Source organism: Xenopus tropicalis, chromosome 4 (genome assembly GCF_000004195.4).
Source record: "Xenopus tropicalis strain Nigerian chromosome 4, UCB_Xtro_10.0, whole genome shotgun sequence".
Classification (NCBI taxonomy): domain Eukaryota; kingdom Metazoa; phylum Chordata; class Amphibia; order Anura; family Pipidae; genus Xenopus; species Xenopus tropicalis.
In genome coordinates this window covers 105,643,790-105,663,553 of record NC_030680.2, presented here as the reverse complement: position 1 = coordinate 105,663,553, position 19,764 = coordinate 105,643,790, and the positions used below count along the sequence as shown (strand labels likewise).

At 38.1% G+C, this 19,764-nt stretch overlaps 1 protein-coding gene across 1 annotated transcript; it reads left to right on the top strand.

Moving 5' to 3' along the window:
* The first annotated feature begins 7 nt into the window (after positions 1–7).
* Positions 8–18,764, top strand: lrrc8b (leucine rich repeat containing 8 VRAC subunit B). The gene is made up of 4 exons (XM_002941126.5): positions 8–248; positions 11,047–11,179; positions 12,556–14,688; positions 18,288–18,764. The coding sequence occupies exons 3-4, from the start codon at positions 12,574–12,576 to the stop codon at positions 18,564–18,566; spliced, it is 2,394 nt and encodes a 797-aa protein (XP_002941172.2). The 5' UTR covers positions 8–248; positions 11,047–11,179; positions 12,556–12,573; the 3' UTR covers positions 18,567–18,764.
* Positions 18,765–19,764: the final 1,000 nt, after the last annotated feature.

Genomic DNA, 19,764 nt, shown 5'->3' with positions numbered 1-19,764 from the left:
GGACAAGCCAACCCCTTGTTCAATTTGTAACTGGGAGCCCTGACAGCATTGGCCGTGTATTTCACTATAGGCGCTCCCGGCTAACAGACAGAACTGCCGACCAATGAGAAGAGACAATGAGGCTAGCGACTGCAGGTATTGGTTGTAGCATTGCTGGGCTTCTGGGCTTCTGTAGCGCTCTCTGACAAGGAACCAGCTGCTGTCTGAAGCAAACAACGAACAAATAGAATATCTGTAAGCAGGGTCAGGTAAGCACAATACCCCGGGGCGAAGAAGGGCAATTATTATCTTACGATAATAATAACAATAATAATAATAATAAGCTGCCTGTTTAGCAAGTATATATTTCTAAGCTACCTGTGCTTTTTCTGATGCCAGAGTACAGTTACAACCAACCTTATTGGATCTGAGAGTTGCAGTGTATAGGAGATTCCATTGTTAGACAATCAGAATGCCTGTCTTCAATAATATGTTGTTTCTTCTTCCTGATTGTACTATTGAACTATTCCCTATCATCTATCTATCTATCTATCTATCTATCTATCATCATCTATCTATTTAATCTTATTTGTAGGTAAGTGCCCCCACCTATTGTTCTTAAGAGGTTAATCTGGATATAATGTCTTTGTGTGGCTTTTGAATATTGTTTGACTGCTCATCTGATGATTACAAGGTTCTGTATTGCACTGTATAACTGAGTGCAGTTAGTGGGGCTGCACTGATTGCATTGCATTGTTAGTTTTTATTGCGTGCCTCCTGTTGGAAGTGTTGGTTGGTAGTGCCATAGCTGGTATAAAAAAATATGGTGACTTTTAATTTGAAACATCAATTGTGTTTTCATTTTCTCTGTTATAAAGGTTTAATGCTTTTGGTTATATTATCAGCCTTGTTACCTCTACCTATAATGAGCAGTGTTAGTAAACAGAGAAGGAATATGCGAGTGTAATGGCATTTTCTCTGCCAGCAAATTTCATCCTGTAAAGAACACAGCCTCTACCACCTTATGCCTCCCTTTGACTTCATTGGGAACCGCCTAACAATGTTGGTACAGATTGAAGTCAATGGGAGCTGGCGCAGTATATGGCACTTATTCACCCCTTTGTGCCATTGCCTTATTCCTGTGACAGAATTTTTTGTGCGATTAAGAGATTTAGTTGTTGTCATTGCTGGAAGGAAGAGTCAAGCCAGTGTGAGTTTTAACTACAGCTAATGCCATGTTTCATCCTCACTCCTTCGCAGAGTATTAATCCTATTGGGGAATTTATACAATTAATACTATGTAAATGAGTAAGGAATTGACTAGGCATGAGCAGCTTTTAAAGATCATATTAAAGTCAGACTGCTGGCTTGGGGTTGTCATATATCCGGGGTTGTCATATATCCCGGGATTCTGTTCTATCTGCCTAGTTGTGTCCATTTTGGAAAGACTTCACAAGACATTCTGACATCTCCTGCAGAGAGCAAGTAAGAGGGGTGATTGCAGTTGACTCGCACTGTCCCACTTTGCCCTCTTCCTAGTTTTATGTACTAAGGTTGTTTACACCCAGAAGTTAGGCCATCACTGAATATCTATACACACTGTTCTCTGTGAATTATGGGGCATCTTCCTCAAGATGTATCCTGTGTGTACCTAAACATAAGAGAACATAATAGGTGTAGTGAGTCATGCAGACACTGTTTGCTTCCCACCACCCAATGAATACATTAGCATACATTGGGGCATAGGTAGCACCCACAGACACTCCTTGTATTTGCAATTATAATTTGGTATTTAAAAGAAAGAATTTTGGGAGGCAGAAATGTAATTCCTTTATTGCTCTTCCCAGTCATTTTCTATATCAATAAGATTGTGTGGCAGAAAGTCCAATCCTGTGCGAGACTTATAAAAAAGCATTGATGTTACAAGTCAACAAGTAAGTCCCTTTGGGGGTATGAATACCATAAACTTCAAAATTTCCCTGCCAAAAAGCAACGTCAAGAGCATTTATAATTAAATTATGGTATCCCCATCTATAGATCACGCAAAACCTCTGGATAACACTATTTCTTTCTTTTTAATTTAGCTTTGTATGATTGTACTTTGTTTATGGTGTCTGGATAAGGGTTCATTGCTCAACTCTGTCCCACAAGAGCTGGAAACCAATCTAAAGGAATCATTTAGATAGCTCTAAAGGTGACCATACACTATTTGGCGAGGTTGCCAATGAGCAGATCTTTCCACAGATATACCCACCTAAAGTGCCTGATTGACTGATATTCAGGCAGATATCGGTTGGGGAGGCCCGTCTGGGGTCACCATACACGGCAGATAAACTGCCAAATCGGTCAGAAGGACCCAAATCAGCAAATTAAATCTGCCTGTATATGGCCATAAGACTCTTCTTCCTCATTTGCTGATTTCTTCTGTTTCATAATCAGTACATTCTATTCAAAGTGAATTGTTATGCTCATGGTAGATGCGGCACATCCTGTTGATGTTGCTACAGATATGTGGCTCCTTGGTTACAGGTGACCAGATTTATTTATTGCTGACCTGGAAATACTGCTGTAAAATCATAAATTGCAGTCTAGTGTGTGCTGTAACCCAGCTCTCAGATCTGTACTTTATATCAACCTGTTGCTGCAGCTCAGTTTGCCCTTCTTGTTGCTTTATTGGGTTGCTAATAGGCTTTATGTAGAATTGGCAGAACGAGGAGAACCAGAATCGGCAGTGTTCTGTCAGTACCATGGTGTGTGCCCATTATGTCCATTGTTTAGCTGCCATTGTTAACCCATCTGAATGTTATACTGGGCTGGAATTATGGCTGACTTTATTTCCTGGTGTTAGTGAAAAATACCAGTATCGCTGGATTTTACATTCACATTTTACCAGAAAACTAAGAGTAACATATGAAAATGTTAACATTTGGTCTTTAGGGTAATTTTCTACCAAAGCCACCACTAGTGAGTTCTAATAAAAAGAAAAACACCTTTAAATTTCAGCTTTTGATTGCTTGATAATATGACTGCAAACCATTTGATGTTTTAAATTCATAAAACCAAAATGTTATTGCAAAGTCACTTAAAGGACATGTTTACAATATAACAAAGGTCAGTCTCCTCCAGCAAGGCAGGTCTGTCAGTCTGCTGGCATTTGTTACATTGTTTCAAAAGCCATAGCCACCAGGGCAGAGAATAGAAAAGGACAGACAAACACTTCTTTTAATAGTAGTTATATATATATAAATATAACTCAAAAACCATTACAAATATGTAATGAATGTATATTGCAAAGTTGCTTAGAATTATGTTTCCTTTTATCAGGCAAAATATTTTTGGGGTTGAAGAACTTAAATGCTATAAATGAAAGCAAGTAACTGCCTGTTTCTGTTCCCACTCAAATGCTGTATATGGAACAGGTAATATAAAGAGGTGTTTTCCCTGGAAAATGCCCTTATTGGCCAGTCATCCGCACCGCACACCATTTTAAGTTTTATTTTAACTTAAGTCATATGTAGAGACCGGAGAAGTTGAGTAATCATATAGACCTGTCAAACTTCCAACATTCCCAGACAGCAACTCCCAGATTCCCACCAATAGGCAAAGGGTAATGAAGTTGTGGTTTCACAATATCTAGAGGGCTGCTGAAAATATAAGGATGATTAATATTAGTAAAGCAGTATCAATACAGCACCCCGAATGCCTTACAAGTGAAATTTTTGACTATTCATTATATAGTTAATATGTGACTAAATTAGTTGCCATCAATGTTTATGGGAGTATCACCATGGTCCTAAGGTATAATTTATTATCTAATAATAACAACTTATTTTGGTTATCATTCATTATATAACAAAGGAATTTGGTTTTTCTTTTGTTGAAATAGTTTATTCAGAAAAATTATTTTTACACAGCTTGATGCATAAGTGGATCACATAATATTATTGTAGTGTTTGTACATTTACTATAAGGTTTCTGTACCTTTTGCTCACTTTTTACATATTCATTAACTGTACTTTTGTTCTTAGGCTTTCTTAAGATAAAACCAATGATAATCTGTCAAAAATTATCAGAAGCAAAGAAATGACATCCCATGCTAATGGGAGTTAAAGCCTTTAGGGTTCATTTACGTCTGCAGACACAGTGGGCCACGTGTGCTTTTCCCCACTGTGAGTGGCACCTAAAACCACTTTTCCTAAAGGTACTTGCTCCAAATGTGCTCTGTGCACTTCGAAATAGTTACGCTAAGCGGCAAACATTCTTTCCTGCCTTCTGCTTTGAATTCAGTGCTGCTGTGTCTATTGATGCACAGTGCTGTCTAAACCCTGGAGCTACTGTCACCTTCTGACGAGGCAGTCAGGGTTCCCTCAGTGTCATGCATCAATAGACACAGCAAATTTGTGGCTAAGAATTGTGTATAGGCATCATTCCCACACATGAGAACTGACATGAGTGAAAACCAATACTGACACCAGACAGATCTGATTTACGCTGCAAGCTCAATTGCGCCCATATTTAAGAATCGGACGGAGTTGCCTGTACTGCGCGCAAAAGTCAGCTGCAGCACAGTTGCGTCCAATTTAGTGCCCATATTGCACCATGTTCTGGGGTCCAACTTAGGTACACTTGCAGTAAATGCCACATATAGGGGCTGATTTACTAAGACACGAATTCCGACCGAATTGGAAAAATTCCGATTGGAAAACGAACTTTTTGCAATTTTTTCGGCGCCTTTACGACTTTTCAGAAATTATCGCGACTTTTTCGTTACCAATACGATTTGCGCGAAAAAAGCGAGTTTTTCGTAGCCATTCCGAAAGTTGCGATTTTTTCGTAGCGTTAAAACTTGCGCGAAAAGTTGCGCTTCCAAAATCATGCACAGAAGGATCAAAGTCAGAAAGGTTTTCCTGCATTTTACGATCGTTCGGATACAAAAAATTTGTGTCTTTCGGACCGCCAATACGATATTATCGATGACTAATACGATTTTTTCGTAAGCATATTCATGATCATCAGAAATTATCGTATCCAATCCGAATTTTTCCCATTCGGGATTCGAACTCGCGTTTTGATAAATCTGCCCCTATGTATTAGTATCGAAGCAAAGTAGCACCATTACAGGGAGACACAGGATACCTGGGAGAAGACTAAACATGGCAATGCAACACTTTGCACTAGCCAGGCTGGTGGGGTTTTTTTCTTCAGAAAGAAGTGTGCTGGTATGGGGGCTAGAAGAGGTCAGCAATTTAGTCACTTTAGACACACATGTGTACTTGTACTTGATGGCCATAATAAATGATGTAATTTGTAGTATTTTAGTGGTATAGTGGTGGAGTTTTTTACTTAAATTTAGTTTCACGTGGGAGTAGGGTTGCTGCTTTCTCTGAAAAGGCAGGTCTGTCAGTCTGCTGCCTTGTGTTGCATTGTTTCAAATGTCAGAGCCACCAGGGCAGAGAATAGAAGAGGACAGGCAAAACCATTACAAATTTGTATATTGCAAAGTTGCATAGAACTATGTTTTATTTTATAAGGAAAAACATTTTTTGGGTTGACATGTCTATTAAAATCATTTAAACATTTAATAAGCCCAATAAGATTGTTTTGCCTCCAATAAGGATTAATTTTATCTTTTTGTGACCAAGGCTAAGGTACTGTTTTATGATTACAGAAGAAAATTTAAAAAAATGTGATTTATTTAATTAAAATGGAGTATGTGGGAGATGGCCTTCCCATAATTTGGAGCTTTCTGGATAATGGTCCCATACCTGTACCAACGCTTGTATATATGTATGTTTTTCCTATTATTAACATTGCCATCAACGAAGTAGTCTTTCCTTTACAAAATGTACTATCTCCCTCCCTGTTAATGGGAATATTTTGTACCTTTCACTAATTGCTGCTTTTTGCTGTAAAAGGGCCCATCCGATTATAATGAACTCATTATCGTTGTTTATACCACAGCCAGTGAAAGCAGCTTTTTAGCTCATCAAACAATTTTTATATAATTATTCTCTTGTGAATGTGCTCATGCCCGGAACTCAAACATTTGCTAACAATGGCAAAGCCTTGCATTTCTAAGATCTGCTGCCACGAGTGTATTAATTCATGTTGCACCAAATATATCCATTTTCATGGAAATGCCTTATGTTAATGCCAAGCCCTAAAGGCCTGTGAAACAGGCAGAGAATGTGCTGTTCAGCGCCCCTTGCAGTTGGGTTTCTACTTCCACTTTATTCATGCATTTTGGATGTTGTTAGTACATATGATATTTGCTCACCATAAGCAATCCATTTGGTTCTCGAGGGCCTAACATGCAGAAATATAAAGCATATTCACCCAAGGTCCAGTTGTTTCTTTTGCTCAGTTCCAGATACAAATTGTGTCTTTCCCACATTCAGCTTTTCTGCAACTTTGAATTTTTTTTCATGCTACTTACTAAAGCTTTTTGCAAATGGTACCATTGGCTTTCTTATAAAACGTTATATTAATAGTGGAAAGTAGAGGTAATGGCTTGTCATTTTGTTTTATTTTGTCAGATTATTTTAGTTTATTTCACATTTTGATTATGGACAAATTCAAATGTTCTTATTGGCTTTTTATTTTTGGGTGCTTTACTGCTCGTCTGTGGTTTATTGCTGTGAAAATATAAAAGCATCATTTGAAATTGTATTGTTATGGAAATAAATTTCCTTTGTCATTTATTTATGAGTTTCAGTTTGCAATTAGCACTTAAGTGTTTCTGATTTGATACAAGGTTTATATGCACAGGGTCTGGTTGTTATTTTCTAGCTTACATTAGTCAAAATGCTATCATTTCCTATTTTTACCCTATATCACTCTTTTCTTATACATCTCAGATGCCTACATGCAACACAATTTTCCGCATTTTCTGAAGGGTTTACAAGCCCTCAACTATGATTCTGCATAACCAAACATTTTAAATTCAAAGACCACCTAAGAGCCTCCAGAAGGGCCTAACTTTAAGTCTACAAGTAGTAGATGGGATGCCAAGCAATTTCATAGTGGTCCCACTAAAGCCTTTTTTGTGACCTGATTACTGCTGTAAAGCTCCCACTGGACACTAGTGTGAATGTGATAGAGCTGCATCAATATGTCAATGCTATATTACAGGTGTAGAATCTGTTATCCAAAAAGCTTTTATCCGGAAAACTCAGAATTATGGGAAGGCCATCTCCTACATACTCCATTTGAATAAAACAATTCACATATTTAAAAATTTTATTTTTCTCTGTATTAATAAAACAGTGCATTGTACATGATCCCAACTAAGATATAATTAATCCTTATGTCATTTTGGGTTTGATTAATTTTTAAATGATTTTTAAGTAGACTTATAGCATGATTTACAGAAAGATCCCTTATTCTGGAAACTTAGGTCCCTAGCATTCTGGATAACAGGCTGCATACCTGTATAATAATAGATATTGAGGGATTTCCCTTTTATCGTCTAGAGCAGTCACAGTATTATTAGTTCTCTCTCTGTGTCAAAAAATTGAGAAAGTCCGATCTATATGTATTGTGGCTATATTCCAGTCCAGAGTTGTGTCAAGGCATATTCTGTTGCTATTTGGAAAAAATCTTAATTCCAAAGTGGTGTAGAAAAACAGAATGGATATGGGACATCCACAGTCAAACAAACTGATGCTATTCTATGCTATCTGTTAAGCCTTTAGACATGAAAGTTACACACAGGGAGAATGCACAAAGTCCATCCAAATAGTGTGTTGATCAAAATCAAACTTAGTACCGGTATGGGACCTATTAACCTGAATGCTCGGGACCTGGGGTTTTCCGGATAAGGGAGCTTTCCATAATTAAGATCTCCATAACTTATGTCTGCTAAAAAGTCATTTAAATATTGAATAAACCCAATAGGATTGTTTTGCCTCCAATAAGGATTGATTATATCTTAGTGGGGATCAAGTACAATCAAGCACTGTTTTATAATTACAGAGAAAAAGGAAATCATTTAAAAAAAATTAGAATTATTTGCTTATAATGAAGTCTATGGGAGATGGCGTTTCCGCAATTCAGAACTTTCTGGATAATGGGTTTACCTATACCTTAACATTCCAGATGTGTATCATCTCTAAACATGTATCAACCTTCTGACAACCCCACACATTTTCAGTTTTACGATTATGTCATTTATGGTACTCACTGTCAAAATGACATATGCTCAGGATACTTTAGGTGCAGGTTTGTTGCATCTATTTACACAGGCCCTGGAACTACCTTTAAAGCAGTAGCTTGAGGAGGGTCTGCATCTATAGGCACACTGAAAACAGTTAACAAAAGTGGACTTAATGGGTCAATTGGCGTGAAGCACAACTTTGCCGAAGTGCAATGACTGTTGTTTGAGGCAAGTACCATTTAATGAATGGGATTTTTAGCACAACTGACTACAACAAACTTGTATAACCACAACTGCACTTAGCGTCTTGTTCAGTGCTTTAAATGGTTGATTCTGCGTAGTTATTTTACAGTTGCACCTAGTTATGAGACTGACGCAGCAGACATGAGAAAAAACAGAGGACAGAAAGCCCTCGATCTGTACCTAGAGTACAGCGCAGCACATCCTGTTATTATTGGGTTACAGCACTATTATTGCTTTATGCACATTTGTTTTTCACAGACAAATAGTTCTGTCGTCTTTCCCGTGGGATCATTCCAATTGTTTTCTCCCAGAGGAGAAGAATAGACATAAATCTGGGTTGAATCAGTTATATTATCCAGGAAGACACAGTGCCAGTATTGTTTCTCTAAGTTGTTTAATACTTTAGTTGCCAGCCAGTAGCTTCTCATGGAAGAAAAATGTTTGTTTAAATAGGTGCCACATATACTATCCATTATGTGGAATTTCAGTTTGTTCCAAACATTCCTTTTGCAGAAAGTGCAGTAATACAACTAGATACATTCAAATAATATAGTAATAGGGGACCAGTTTCCAGGAAAAACTGTGAGCTCTTTGAAGCATTTTGTAGGTTCAACCAAACTGATTAATTGTAACAGCTATGTAGAGGGAACCTGGGCAAGGGACAACCAAAATGAGCATAGCAACAGGGCACAAGGTTTTTCTCACCAAAATGTTTGCGGCTAATTGTTCCAGATGTACTGGTCAATGTCTTTCTCAGAAGAACTAAACAACTGGCAACATTGAGGACAGAAATACAGTGGTTGGCCATAGAAACTGAGTATAACTAACTTAGTCTTATCTAACTGAGATAAGAATTAACAAGCTTACTTCCCTTCCAAATTGGAAAATATCCACCATTGTTATCAGCTCAGACCTGGCAGAAACCACTGGGTTCCTGGTTGGCCCAACTACAGTGTGGATAAATCAGGAATGGTCTTTATGGACAAATTGTGACCAAGAATCCATTCCTCCAAGGTGGAAACCAAGCCAAAAGACTGAGCTACACATGAAAACAAAAGAACGTTCATTTACAACCAGGCGTCCAGATGGAGACCCCTGCTCCTGGGATGGATTGACTGAGTGATTGATAGATATGGATTATGTTAATGTGAATGACGTCTGTATACAAAATAATCTTTCAGGCGTCCTCAGGTCCGGAGGATACAGTTAGCAAGCTCTTTGTTACAGTCATGCATGAGCTAACTGAATGAATGGCACTGCAAGTTGTTTCCTGTTTGTAATGATTGCTGGAGGCTGTTTTTTTTTAATTTAATTTTTAACCAAAATACAGTTTTTTTTTTTAATCCTAGAATTTAAAATAACATGAGGATGATGCCTAAACAATGCCACGTTTTACTTAACAACCCAGTTGTGCATGTATAATACAGTTTTCTTACACACTGTACATGCTAGAGATGTGTCCCTCCAGGTGATTCCTTGCATAACTGTTAGTATTTTCTTGTTTATTCTTTCCAAAGCTATATTAACTATGTTTACATTTCCATTCAGTTTTTTTAAGAGTGAATATCTTCTAAAATTATGTTTATAGCTCATTTGAAAACAATTTCCTGGGACCCTTGATTAGCTTACTAAAATAGTACATTGCTTTTTGTCCAGTTCTGTGTAGCTGTTTAATTTTAAAACCTGAGATGTTTTCTTGGACTAGAACTTCCTGGGACAGAGATTTATGGTTGGCACTGATCTCATGCCTGTCACAGCTGAGGGACGAGCTCCAGCTATTTTGTGCAAAGAATCCCAGATTGTTCCTGCAGGCTGCTGTGCCATGTTCACAAATATGTTTGTTGACATTGCAGAAGATACAACTGTAGGGGGAGAAGGCATCATCTCCTTACTTAAATATGCTCTGTAAATTCTGTCAAAACTCATTGATATGTACAGTATATAGGCTACAGTTTTTAAAATTTATAAAAAAATACGGGCTAAAAGTTCCTTGTGAGCATCCACTGTTCTGACAATTGTGCATGAAGGGTCAATTAAAGGGGGCATATATTGTATTGAAGAGTGGTATTTTAGCCAAGGGAACTGTAATTACAGGGGCAATTTAAAGCCAGCTGACTTAGTAATACACTGCAGGGAAGGCCACCAGCAAGAATTAAAGGACCCAGGGGGTCCTCCACCCCCAGGGTGGGTCCAGTTATTAACCCATTGGGCACCTTAGCTATCAAGTATAATGGGGCCCAATGGCTCATGACAACTCCCATAATCCACCGCAAGCACCCCCAGTCATGCTGAAAGCCCTCCCACAATCCACCCTCTCACATCTCTTGGCCCCCCGTGCTACATGGCCCTATGTTTCAGCAGTACCCTCTGTATCCCCTGCAGAGACATATCCCTGTTAGAGATGATTTTTATTCACGGAATCTCTTGCAGCTGTAACAATCTAAGATGTCTTTGAAAATCTAGGGGGTGCGGTCTTCCCAATTTTTGACATGGACCATGTTTCTTTAAAGCAAAGAGTACTTCTATTCCAGATTAGTCATTATTGCCCAAGGTACTTCATGACGCTGTCCCTTTCATTTTGTGTTTCTTTGTTCTGCCGATTCTAAAAACTGCTTAGTTTAGATTTCTTTGTGTTTTCCTCATGAGTTCCTCTTTTATGTTAACTGTAGGAGAACCAACTTAACTTTTTCTTCTGCAACGGAATGAAAGTCAATGTAGATATGAAGCGATCTATGCATATTAAAAGGACGAGACCTCCTGACTGATCAGAGTTTTCCATACTGTCATTGCTGAAGCTGTGGGGTAAGTCCATCAAATTTAGGATATCTAACAGGATCAAAATAGGTGTTGCATTTTAGATAAGCATTGCACTAAAGTTTTGGGCTAGTCAAACTTGAACTAAGTTTGAATCCTAATTTGTTTATATAAATTTGAAAAATATCCCCAAATCAAAGTATTCACCTTCTGTTGTTCATTATAAGCAATATTAAAACATTTTAGGTTGTTCTTTCTCGTCTAAAGGTGCAGATTCGGGTCCCTCAGATCGGTTTGGCAGCTTATCTGCCCATGTATGCGGACCCCCAACAGGCCCACCCAACTGATGTCTGTCCTAAAATTGGCCAGATATTGATTTTCCCATCGGATTGGGAACCACATTGGCTCATTGATGCAGTCCTCACTCCAACGGCTTCTATTCTTAACTTACATTTCCCACTATGGAGAACTTTATGGGAAAACTCGCCTTTTGACACATTTCTTGGTACATTTACCACAATATATATATATATATATATATACACATACACTATGTAAGGTATCAGATTCCAGCTTATCTAATGATGTGTATACATGCACCGAGGAGCAGTTTGAATCAAGTTAAAAGCCAATTACAAAAATACAATGAATGATGGTAGAGGGAAGGGTATGCAGAAGCCATTATGGTGGAGACAAAGACTTATGTGAATATTTGGGTTATTTTTGCTCTAGGATATGGCTTGCTAGTATTTTAGTATCAGTGTCCTTTTAAGGGAACCGTCGTTAATGTTCCATCTGCTTAGCTTTAAACAGACTGTATTCTTGACAGAAGCTGTTTTTGCATTCAGTGTTTTCTTTCTTAAGTTTGCAGTCTTGCAAAATACATTCATCCATTTTTTAGTCCATCTGTCTGTGCTCACAATACAGTGGTTACATTTCCAGACAGACTTCCTTGCTGATCAGTTATATAAAGAGATTGTGATATTCTACAAGATTTGAATGTATTGCCACAAAAATGTACATATTACCCCTTTCCTACATATTTTGCATACACCATCAAGACATAATTAAAGGGGTAGTTCACCTTTAAGTTAACTTTAGTATATTATAGAATGGTTAATTTTAAGCAAATTTTTAATCTCACAGTCCAAATTTTTTAACACCAGGGCAAATTTCTTTAGTCATAATTGCATTCCCCTGCAAAGCTATAGCTTGTACTTGTACTGTTATTTATTGATGGCATGGCATGTTTGTAGAAATTATATTAAGCAAACATTGGCTATCAATGGCTTAGGATATAGACTATACATATTTACGTATTTCTATTGGTTACATTTTGTATATTGTACAATTTGGATAAAATACATTTATCTTATCATGTGCTATTGATTTCCAAGTAACAAGTTCTTATTTCTTTCACACAGTCAGCAACCACCGAAGCCATGATCACTGTGACCGAGCTCAGATTTCTGGCAGACGCTCAAACATCTTATCACATTTTAAAGCCATGGTGGGATGTATTTTGGTATTACATTACTATGGTTATGTTAATGATTGCAGTGTTAGCAGGCGCACTGCAACTCACCCAAAGCAGAATGCTGTGCCTTCCCTGTAAAGCTGAAGTGGACAATCAGTGTGTACATCCTTTGGAACCAGTGCTTAGACATATTAACTTATCATCTGCTTCTGCAGTTCAGGCAATTCCATCGTTAGGCATTCAGAATGACCTTCACCGCCAACAGTATGCTTACATTGATGCAGTATGTTATGAGAAACAGCTTCACTGGTTCGCCAAATTCTTCCCCTACCTTGTGTTTCTGCACTCAATAGTCTTTGCAGTTTGCAGCAACTTCTGGCTTCACTATCCAAGTACAAGTTCTAGACTGGAGCATTTTGTAGCAATTCTTTATAAATGTTTTGATTCCCCATGGACAACACGGGCTTTGTCAGAGGCAGTTGCTCAACAATCAATAAAACCACAGCATCGGAGAAGATCCCAGCTTATGACTTCTACTGGTACTGAAGACGCAGAGACTCGCAGGCAATCACTGCAGCCTGGAATTGAGTCTTCAGCAGTAGATGATGATGCCTCAGGTGTCCTAGACAAAAAAGAAGGTGAACAAGCCAAGGCTTTGTTTGAGAGAGTTCGTAGGTTCAGGTTCCATGTTGAACAAAAGGATATTATATACAGATTGTATATGAAGCAAATTGTAGTTAAAGTAGTTGCACTCATTGTGATAATTGCATACGTGTCTTATTACTTGATGAATATAACATTTGAAATTGACTGCATTATTGATATTCAAGCATTTACAGGGTACAGGAGATACCAATGTGTTTACTCTCTTGCAGTAATTTTCAAAGTGCTGGCTACATTTTATGTTTTTCTTGTGCTTCTGTACGGTTATGCCTGCTTTCATAGTCTGTGGTGGATGCTTAGAAGTTCTCTCAAGCGATATTCATTTGAAGCAGTGAGAGAAAAAAGCAATTACAGTGACATTCCAGATGTACAAAATGACTTTGCCTTCATCCTTCACTTAGCAGATCAATACGATCCCTTGTACGCCAAGCGGTTTTCGATATTTTTGTCAGAGGTGAGTGAGAACAAATTGAAACAAATTAATCTCAACAATGAATGGACAGTGGAAATGCTGAGAAATAAGTTACGGCGCAGTTCTAAAGACAAAGTGGAGCTTCATATGTTCATGTTGAGTGGGTTGCCAGACAATGTCTTTGAACTTAACGAGATTGATGTACTGATCTTGGAACTTATACCAGATGCCAAACTGACGCCTATGATAACCCAACTTGTAAATCTTAAGGAACTTCATATTTACCATTCCACACTTACTGTAGACTTGCAGGCACTTAGCTTCCTTGCAGAGAACCTGGAAACGCTGCATTTAAAATTCACTACAATGGAGAAGATTCCATCCTGGCTTTTTCTTTTGAAAAATTTGAAGGAATTGTACTTAGCAGGATCACTTGACAATTACAGTTATTTTTACATTGAAGGCCTTCAGGACTTGAAGAACCTGAAATCTCTTTATTTGAAGAGCAGCCTTCCCAGGATCCCTCCTGTAGTCACAGAATCATTGCCATCACTGGAGAAACTGTCTATTAATAATGAAGGGAACAGACTGATGGTCTTAATCAGTTTGAAAAAAATGACCAACCTCGCTTGCCTGGAACTGATCAACTGTGACTTAGAACGAATTCCACACTCCATTTTCAGTCTCCGAGAACTGCAGGAGATTGATTTTAGAGGAAATAATTTTAAGACGATTGAGGAAATAATTAGCTTTCAGCATCTGCAGAAATTGACCTGTTTGAAGCTGTGGCACAATTCTATTGCTTACATTCCAATTCAGATCGGAGTTCTAGCAAACCTAGAACAGCTCTACCTAAATCACAATAACATTGAAATGGTGCCTCTTCAACTGTTCTTATGTAACAAGCTCCGGGTTCTGGACTTAAGCTATAACAATTTATCCTTTATCCCAGAGGAAATACAGCTATTAAAGAACCTTCAGTATTTTGCTGTGACCAAAAACAGTGTAAGTACTTTGATGTATGTACGTATGTATATCTTTATTTATAAAGCGCTACTTACGTACGCAGCGCTGTACAGTAGAATACATTAATATAAACAGGGGGTATTATAATAGATAAATACAAAGTATTACAATAAGCACAAATAAATAAAAGATACAATTGTAATAAGATAAGAGTCAAAGACACAAGAGGATGGAGGTCCCTGCCCCGTAGAGCTTACAATCTATATGATACTTTGATAGAACCAGCACATATTTTTTTTTGTTCATGACTCTGCTGTAAATAAATGGTAGTCAACCACGTTTTGCATTCATACCAAACATTATAAATTCACTTTAAGTATGATGTAGACGGTGATATTCTGAGACAATTTGCTAATGGTCTTCATCTTTTATTTAGCTTTCTGTTTAGCAGCTCTCAGTTTGGCATTTCTTCAGCAATCTGGTTGCTAGATTAATATTTACCCTAGCAACCAGGCAGTGGTTTGAAAGAGAAACTGGAATATGAATAGGAGAGTCCTGAACAGAAAGATAACAATAACAATTAAATTGTAACCTCACAGACCAGTAGTTATTGGCTGCCAGGCTGCCAGGGTCAGTGACTCCATTGGAAAGCTGGCAAGGAAAGAAGGAAGTTCAACAATTTAAAAACTATAAAAATATATAGATATATAATGAAGACCAATTGTAAAGTTGATAGGAATAGGGCATTCTATAACAAACTAATGTTAACTTGAACCTTCTCTTTAAGTATTAAAGATCATTGAAAACTTTACAGTGGTTGTTACATATGGTTGAAAAAAGACCATCAAGTTCAACCCTTCTATCCTATCTATATATTCACATACATAAACCATATATACTTACATCAATACCAACTGTAGATTTTAGTATCACAATAGCCTTGGATACTATACTTGTTCAACAACTCATCCAAGCCCCTTTTAATGGCATTAACAGAATCTGCCATTACAACATCACTAGGAAGGGCATTCCCCAACCTCACTGCCCTCACCGTGAAAAACCACCTACGCTGCTTCAGATGAAAATTCCGGTCCTCTGATCTAAAAGGGTGGCCTCTGGTGTGCTGATCGCTTTAATGGGAAAAAAGAACATCCCCCATCTGCCTATAATCCCCCCTAATGTACTTGTAAAGAGTAATCATGTCCCCTCACAAGCACCTTTTTTCCAGAGAAAACAACCCCAACCTCGACAGTCTAACCTCATAGTTTAAATCTTCCATCCCCTTTACCAGTTTAGTTGCAGTCTCTGCACTTTCTCCAGCTCATTAATATCCTTCTTAAGGATTGGAGCCCAAAACTGCACCGCATACTCAAGGTGAGGCCTTACCAGAGACCTATAACGAGGCAAAATTATGTTTTCATCCCTTGAGTCAATGTCCTTTTTAATGCAAGACAGCACTTTATTTGCTTTAGTAGCCACTGAATGACACTGCCTGGAAGTATATAACTTGTTATCTACAAAAATCCCCAGATCCTTCTCAATTAGGGAAGGGGTACACGGGGAGACAAATCTCCGTTGTCGCGGGCGACTAATCTCCCTGCAATGCCATCCCACTGGCTAGAATGTAAATCGACGGTGGGAAGGCATACGAGGCGCAGCACCGCCGCGACTAATCTCCCTGTGTGTCACTGCCCTTATGGATCCCCCCAACACACTACCATTTAGTGTATAACTCACATTTATATTATTTCTACCAAAGTGCTTAACTTTGCATTTGTCTACATCAGGGGTCTCAAACTCGTGGCCCGCGGGCCATTTACGGCCCTCGGTACAGTATTTTGTGGCCCGCACCAACGCCTTCTCAAAAGCAATGAATGGATCGCGATTTTTATTGCGATTCAAGGGATAATGCAAGGCACAGCGGGCGGGAGCTGCTGATTGCGGAAATGACGTTATGCCATCATAACAGTTATTATGGGAAGACGCTCTGTGTGCACAATTAGCTGCTAAGGAGCTAATTGTGCACATAGAACTTCTTCCCATAATAACTGTTATGATGGCATAACGTCATTTCCGCAATCAGCAGCGCCCGCCGTGCCTTGCATTATCCCTTGAAAGACAATTTTTTGTGAAATCCCTTATGCGGCCCAGCCTCATCCTGACTTTGCCTCCTGCGGCCCCCAGGTAAATTGAGTTTGAGCCCCCTGCTCTACATTGAACCTCATTTTCCATTTTGCTGCCAGGTTTTGAATAATACCATATTATTAAGCCAGCTAATAGTTTGGAAAGAATAATGGTAGCAGTTTAAATAATTGTCCTGTGTTTGTTCTCCCCTTCTCAGCATAAATGTAGTATTAAATATGTACTGCTTATGTTGAAGGTTGCGTAGCTACAGCACATCCTCTGCTGATGGAGAAATTGCATATTTTTCATGCCATTTTGGGTTAGGTCATTTAAATGAATAATCTTTTGTTTGCCAGGGTTTCCTAGACAAGACTTTTTTGGAATAATTACCCATGCCTGCCTGATCGTTACTGATGAAATGCAGATCTTTCCAAGTGTGCCTATGTTTATCTGTGCCTATGTAGCATAGAGCTTTATAACATGCTAATGTTTCTTTGCATATTTAGTGCTGGTGCTATAAAAGGGACACTTATACTCCCGTATTCACTGTGCTGCAGCCCTGTGTGTGATTTTGTGCATACAGATTCTGCTCTCTGAATAAAGCCCCGCACCTTAGTAAAGGCCATATGCATTTTACATTTTTAGAATTTCAAGTTTTACGTGACTCTAGTCAATTCCAGTTCAGCTAGCTTATATGAGTATAGCTTTTAGTAATATTCTATGACATTTGGACCAAGGTTGCAGTGTACTGTGTCCTTTTAGAACTAACTTCAATATGTAAAACTTGTAGAGATATATTAGGCTTTATAGAGCTGAAACACATACCCAGACTTATCTGGATTTGAAAGTGTAAAAAAGTACCAGAACTGTTGCACATATCTTTATCCTCTGGATTTCTTTCAAAGACTCCAGTTATAATAAATAAATGTGTGTCTCCAGGAAAATTAGGCCACCTGGAACCACTGAAACCCTTCCATCCTTCAACTGGCCACCTATTCACTGAATATGTAGTATATTTAATTAGGCCTTGTCCTATCCGTGTAGTAGGCATTTTACCCATCTAATGATAGTTTAGGTGAATATACGCATATATTAATGCTTCTATGCATACTTAAAGGGGTGGATCACCTTTTAGTATGTTGTTGCCTTTTCTTAGCAAGGTTTCAATTGGTCCTTATTTTTTTATAGATTTTGAGATTCAAGCTCTCAAATGGGGATCACTGACCCCAGCAGCCAAAAAACTATTGCTCTGTGAGGCCACACTTTTATTGTTACTTTTTATTATTTATCTTTCTTTTTGGGCCCTTTAAAAGTACATATGGTCAGCAGACTCCTCCTGAATATTTTACAATAAGGGGGTCCAACAAAATAGCAGCAGGCACAGGAAAGTTTCTTTTTGACTCTTTCACCACCTACTGTACCTACAGTACACAAATTCTTGATACTTTTTTGGAAAGGGGAGAAAGCAGCATCCAAGCATTCCTAATTATGTCTTTGGCTTTCATTTTTTACAGATTGAAACGCTGCCTGATGGACTATTTAAATGCAGCAAACTTCAGTATTTATTACTTGGAAAAAACAGCTTGATGAGCATCTCCCCACAAGTTGGCGACCTTATGAACCTCATTAAGATTGAGCTTATTGGTAACCAAGTTGAATCTCTTCCTCCTGAAATAGAATCTTGCCAGTCTCTAAAACCAAATTGCATTATTGTGGAAACACATGTGTTACGTACCCTTCCATCACTTGCAAAGGAAAATCTCAAACCGTTACAGAGAGAGAAGATGTCATGAAGAATATTGTTGTTAAATTGTATTGCTCTTGTTATTTAACGGTACAAAGTGGTGGTAGTTCTTTCTTCTTGGATTTGGAGATACAACCCTTGTAGATATATCCATATATAATGGATCAACGCAGCAAATGTGCATATTTCCAACATATTGGAGCACTGTTCTCAGGACTTCCTGCCCTGGAGTGTGTATATTTGTTTGTTTGAAGAAAAAAAATAATTGGGTACAGTTGTAGGAAATTTTTTGCTTTGGCAGGTTCAATTGATATGTCATGATTACATATTAACCAAGCCCATTATGTTTTAAGTATTTCTTTTTGCAAATGTTTCTACCTGATGTGCTACAACAATAAGCCTGATTGCCTCATAATAAGAACAGGGTCTTAGGTGCGAATCTGTTTACAGCTATCCCAAAACAAATTTTAATAATGATGGCTAACAGTATATGAAGAAGAAAACCTGTACAGACGTATTTAATTTATAACAACAAAAGCGTTGAAAATGTATGTAACATATACTGTATTTATTATATATCTATAAATACATACTAACCTCACTTAGTTACTAAGTGTTCACACTGCAGTATAGACATGCAAAGAGTGTACAGGGAGTTGCAACAGCACCAATGCTAAGATGGAAAATAGAGTAGAATACGACCAATTTAGATAAGGGGCTGTCTAACTGGTGGCCTGCAGGCCGGATGTGGGCCTCCGATGGATTTTTATGGCACCCAGGCTGCTGACGTGCTTTTACAGACTACTTTCTGTGACATCATCATTTAAAAATAAAATAAAAATGTGCACAGCTCTGGTTTAGAAACAAGAAATTTGTTGAAGTCATTGAATGCATTGCACATGTCTTTGCCTTGGTAGATGAGGTGTGGAATTTAAAACTTTACTTTGTAGACAAAGTATTGCAGTTCTTTGGACTTTCGGCTGTTACTGAACTTGTGGATCCAGCAGCTATAGAGCCACATACTGGAGATGACTATGTAGTAAGCAGTCTAATGCCTTGCACAGTGTGAAGTAACAAGAGGAATTCTCTAGCCACTGAAACTTAGCTTGGATTGCTGCAGAATGAGAGTTTTTACTAAGTCTCTGCTGATTTGAAAGGCACTGGGTGATTTATCATCTACATTATGGCTATATGGGATATGATTGTCTCGCTAAGCCACTAGCCTCAGTTAGTACAAAATTAACAAA

Excerpts from the sequence above, each read along its gene's own strand:
- lrrc8b (XM_002941126.5), top strand. The coding sequence starts at position 12,574 with ATGATCACTGTGACCGAGCTCAGATTTCTGGCAGACGCTCAAACATCT. Across the intron at positions 14,689-18,287 it reads TTGCTGTGACCAAAAACAGT|ATTGAAACGCTGCCTGATGG; the intron begins GTAAGTACTTTG and ends CATTTTTTACAG.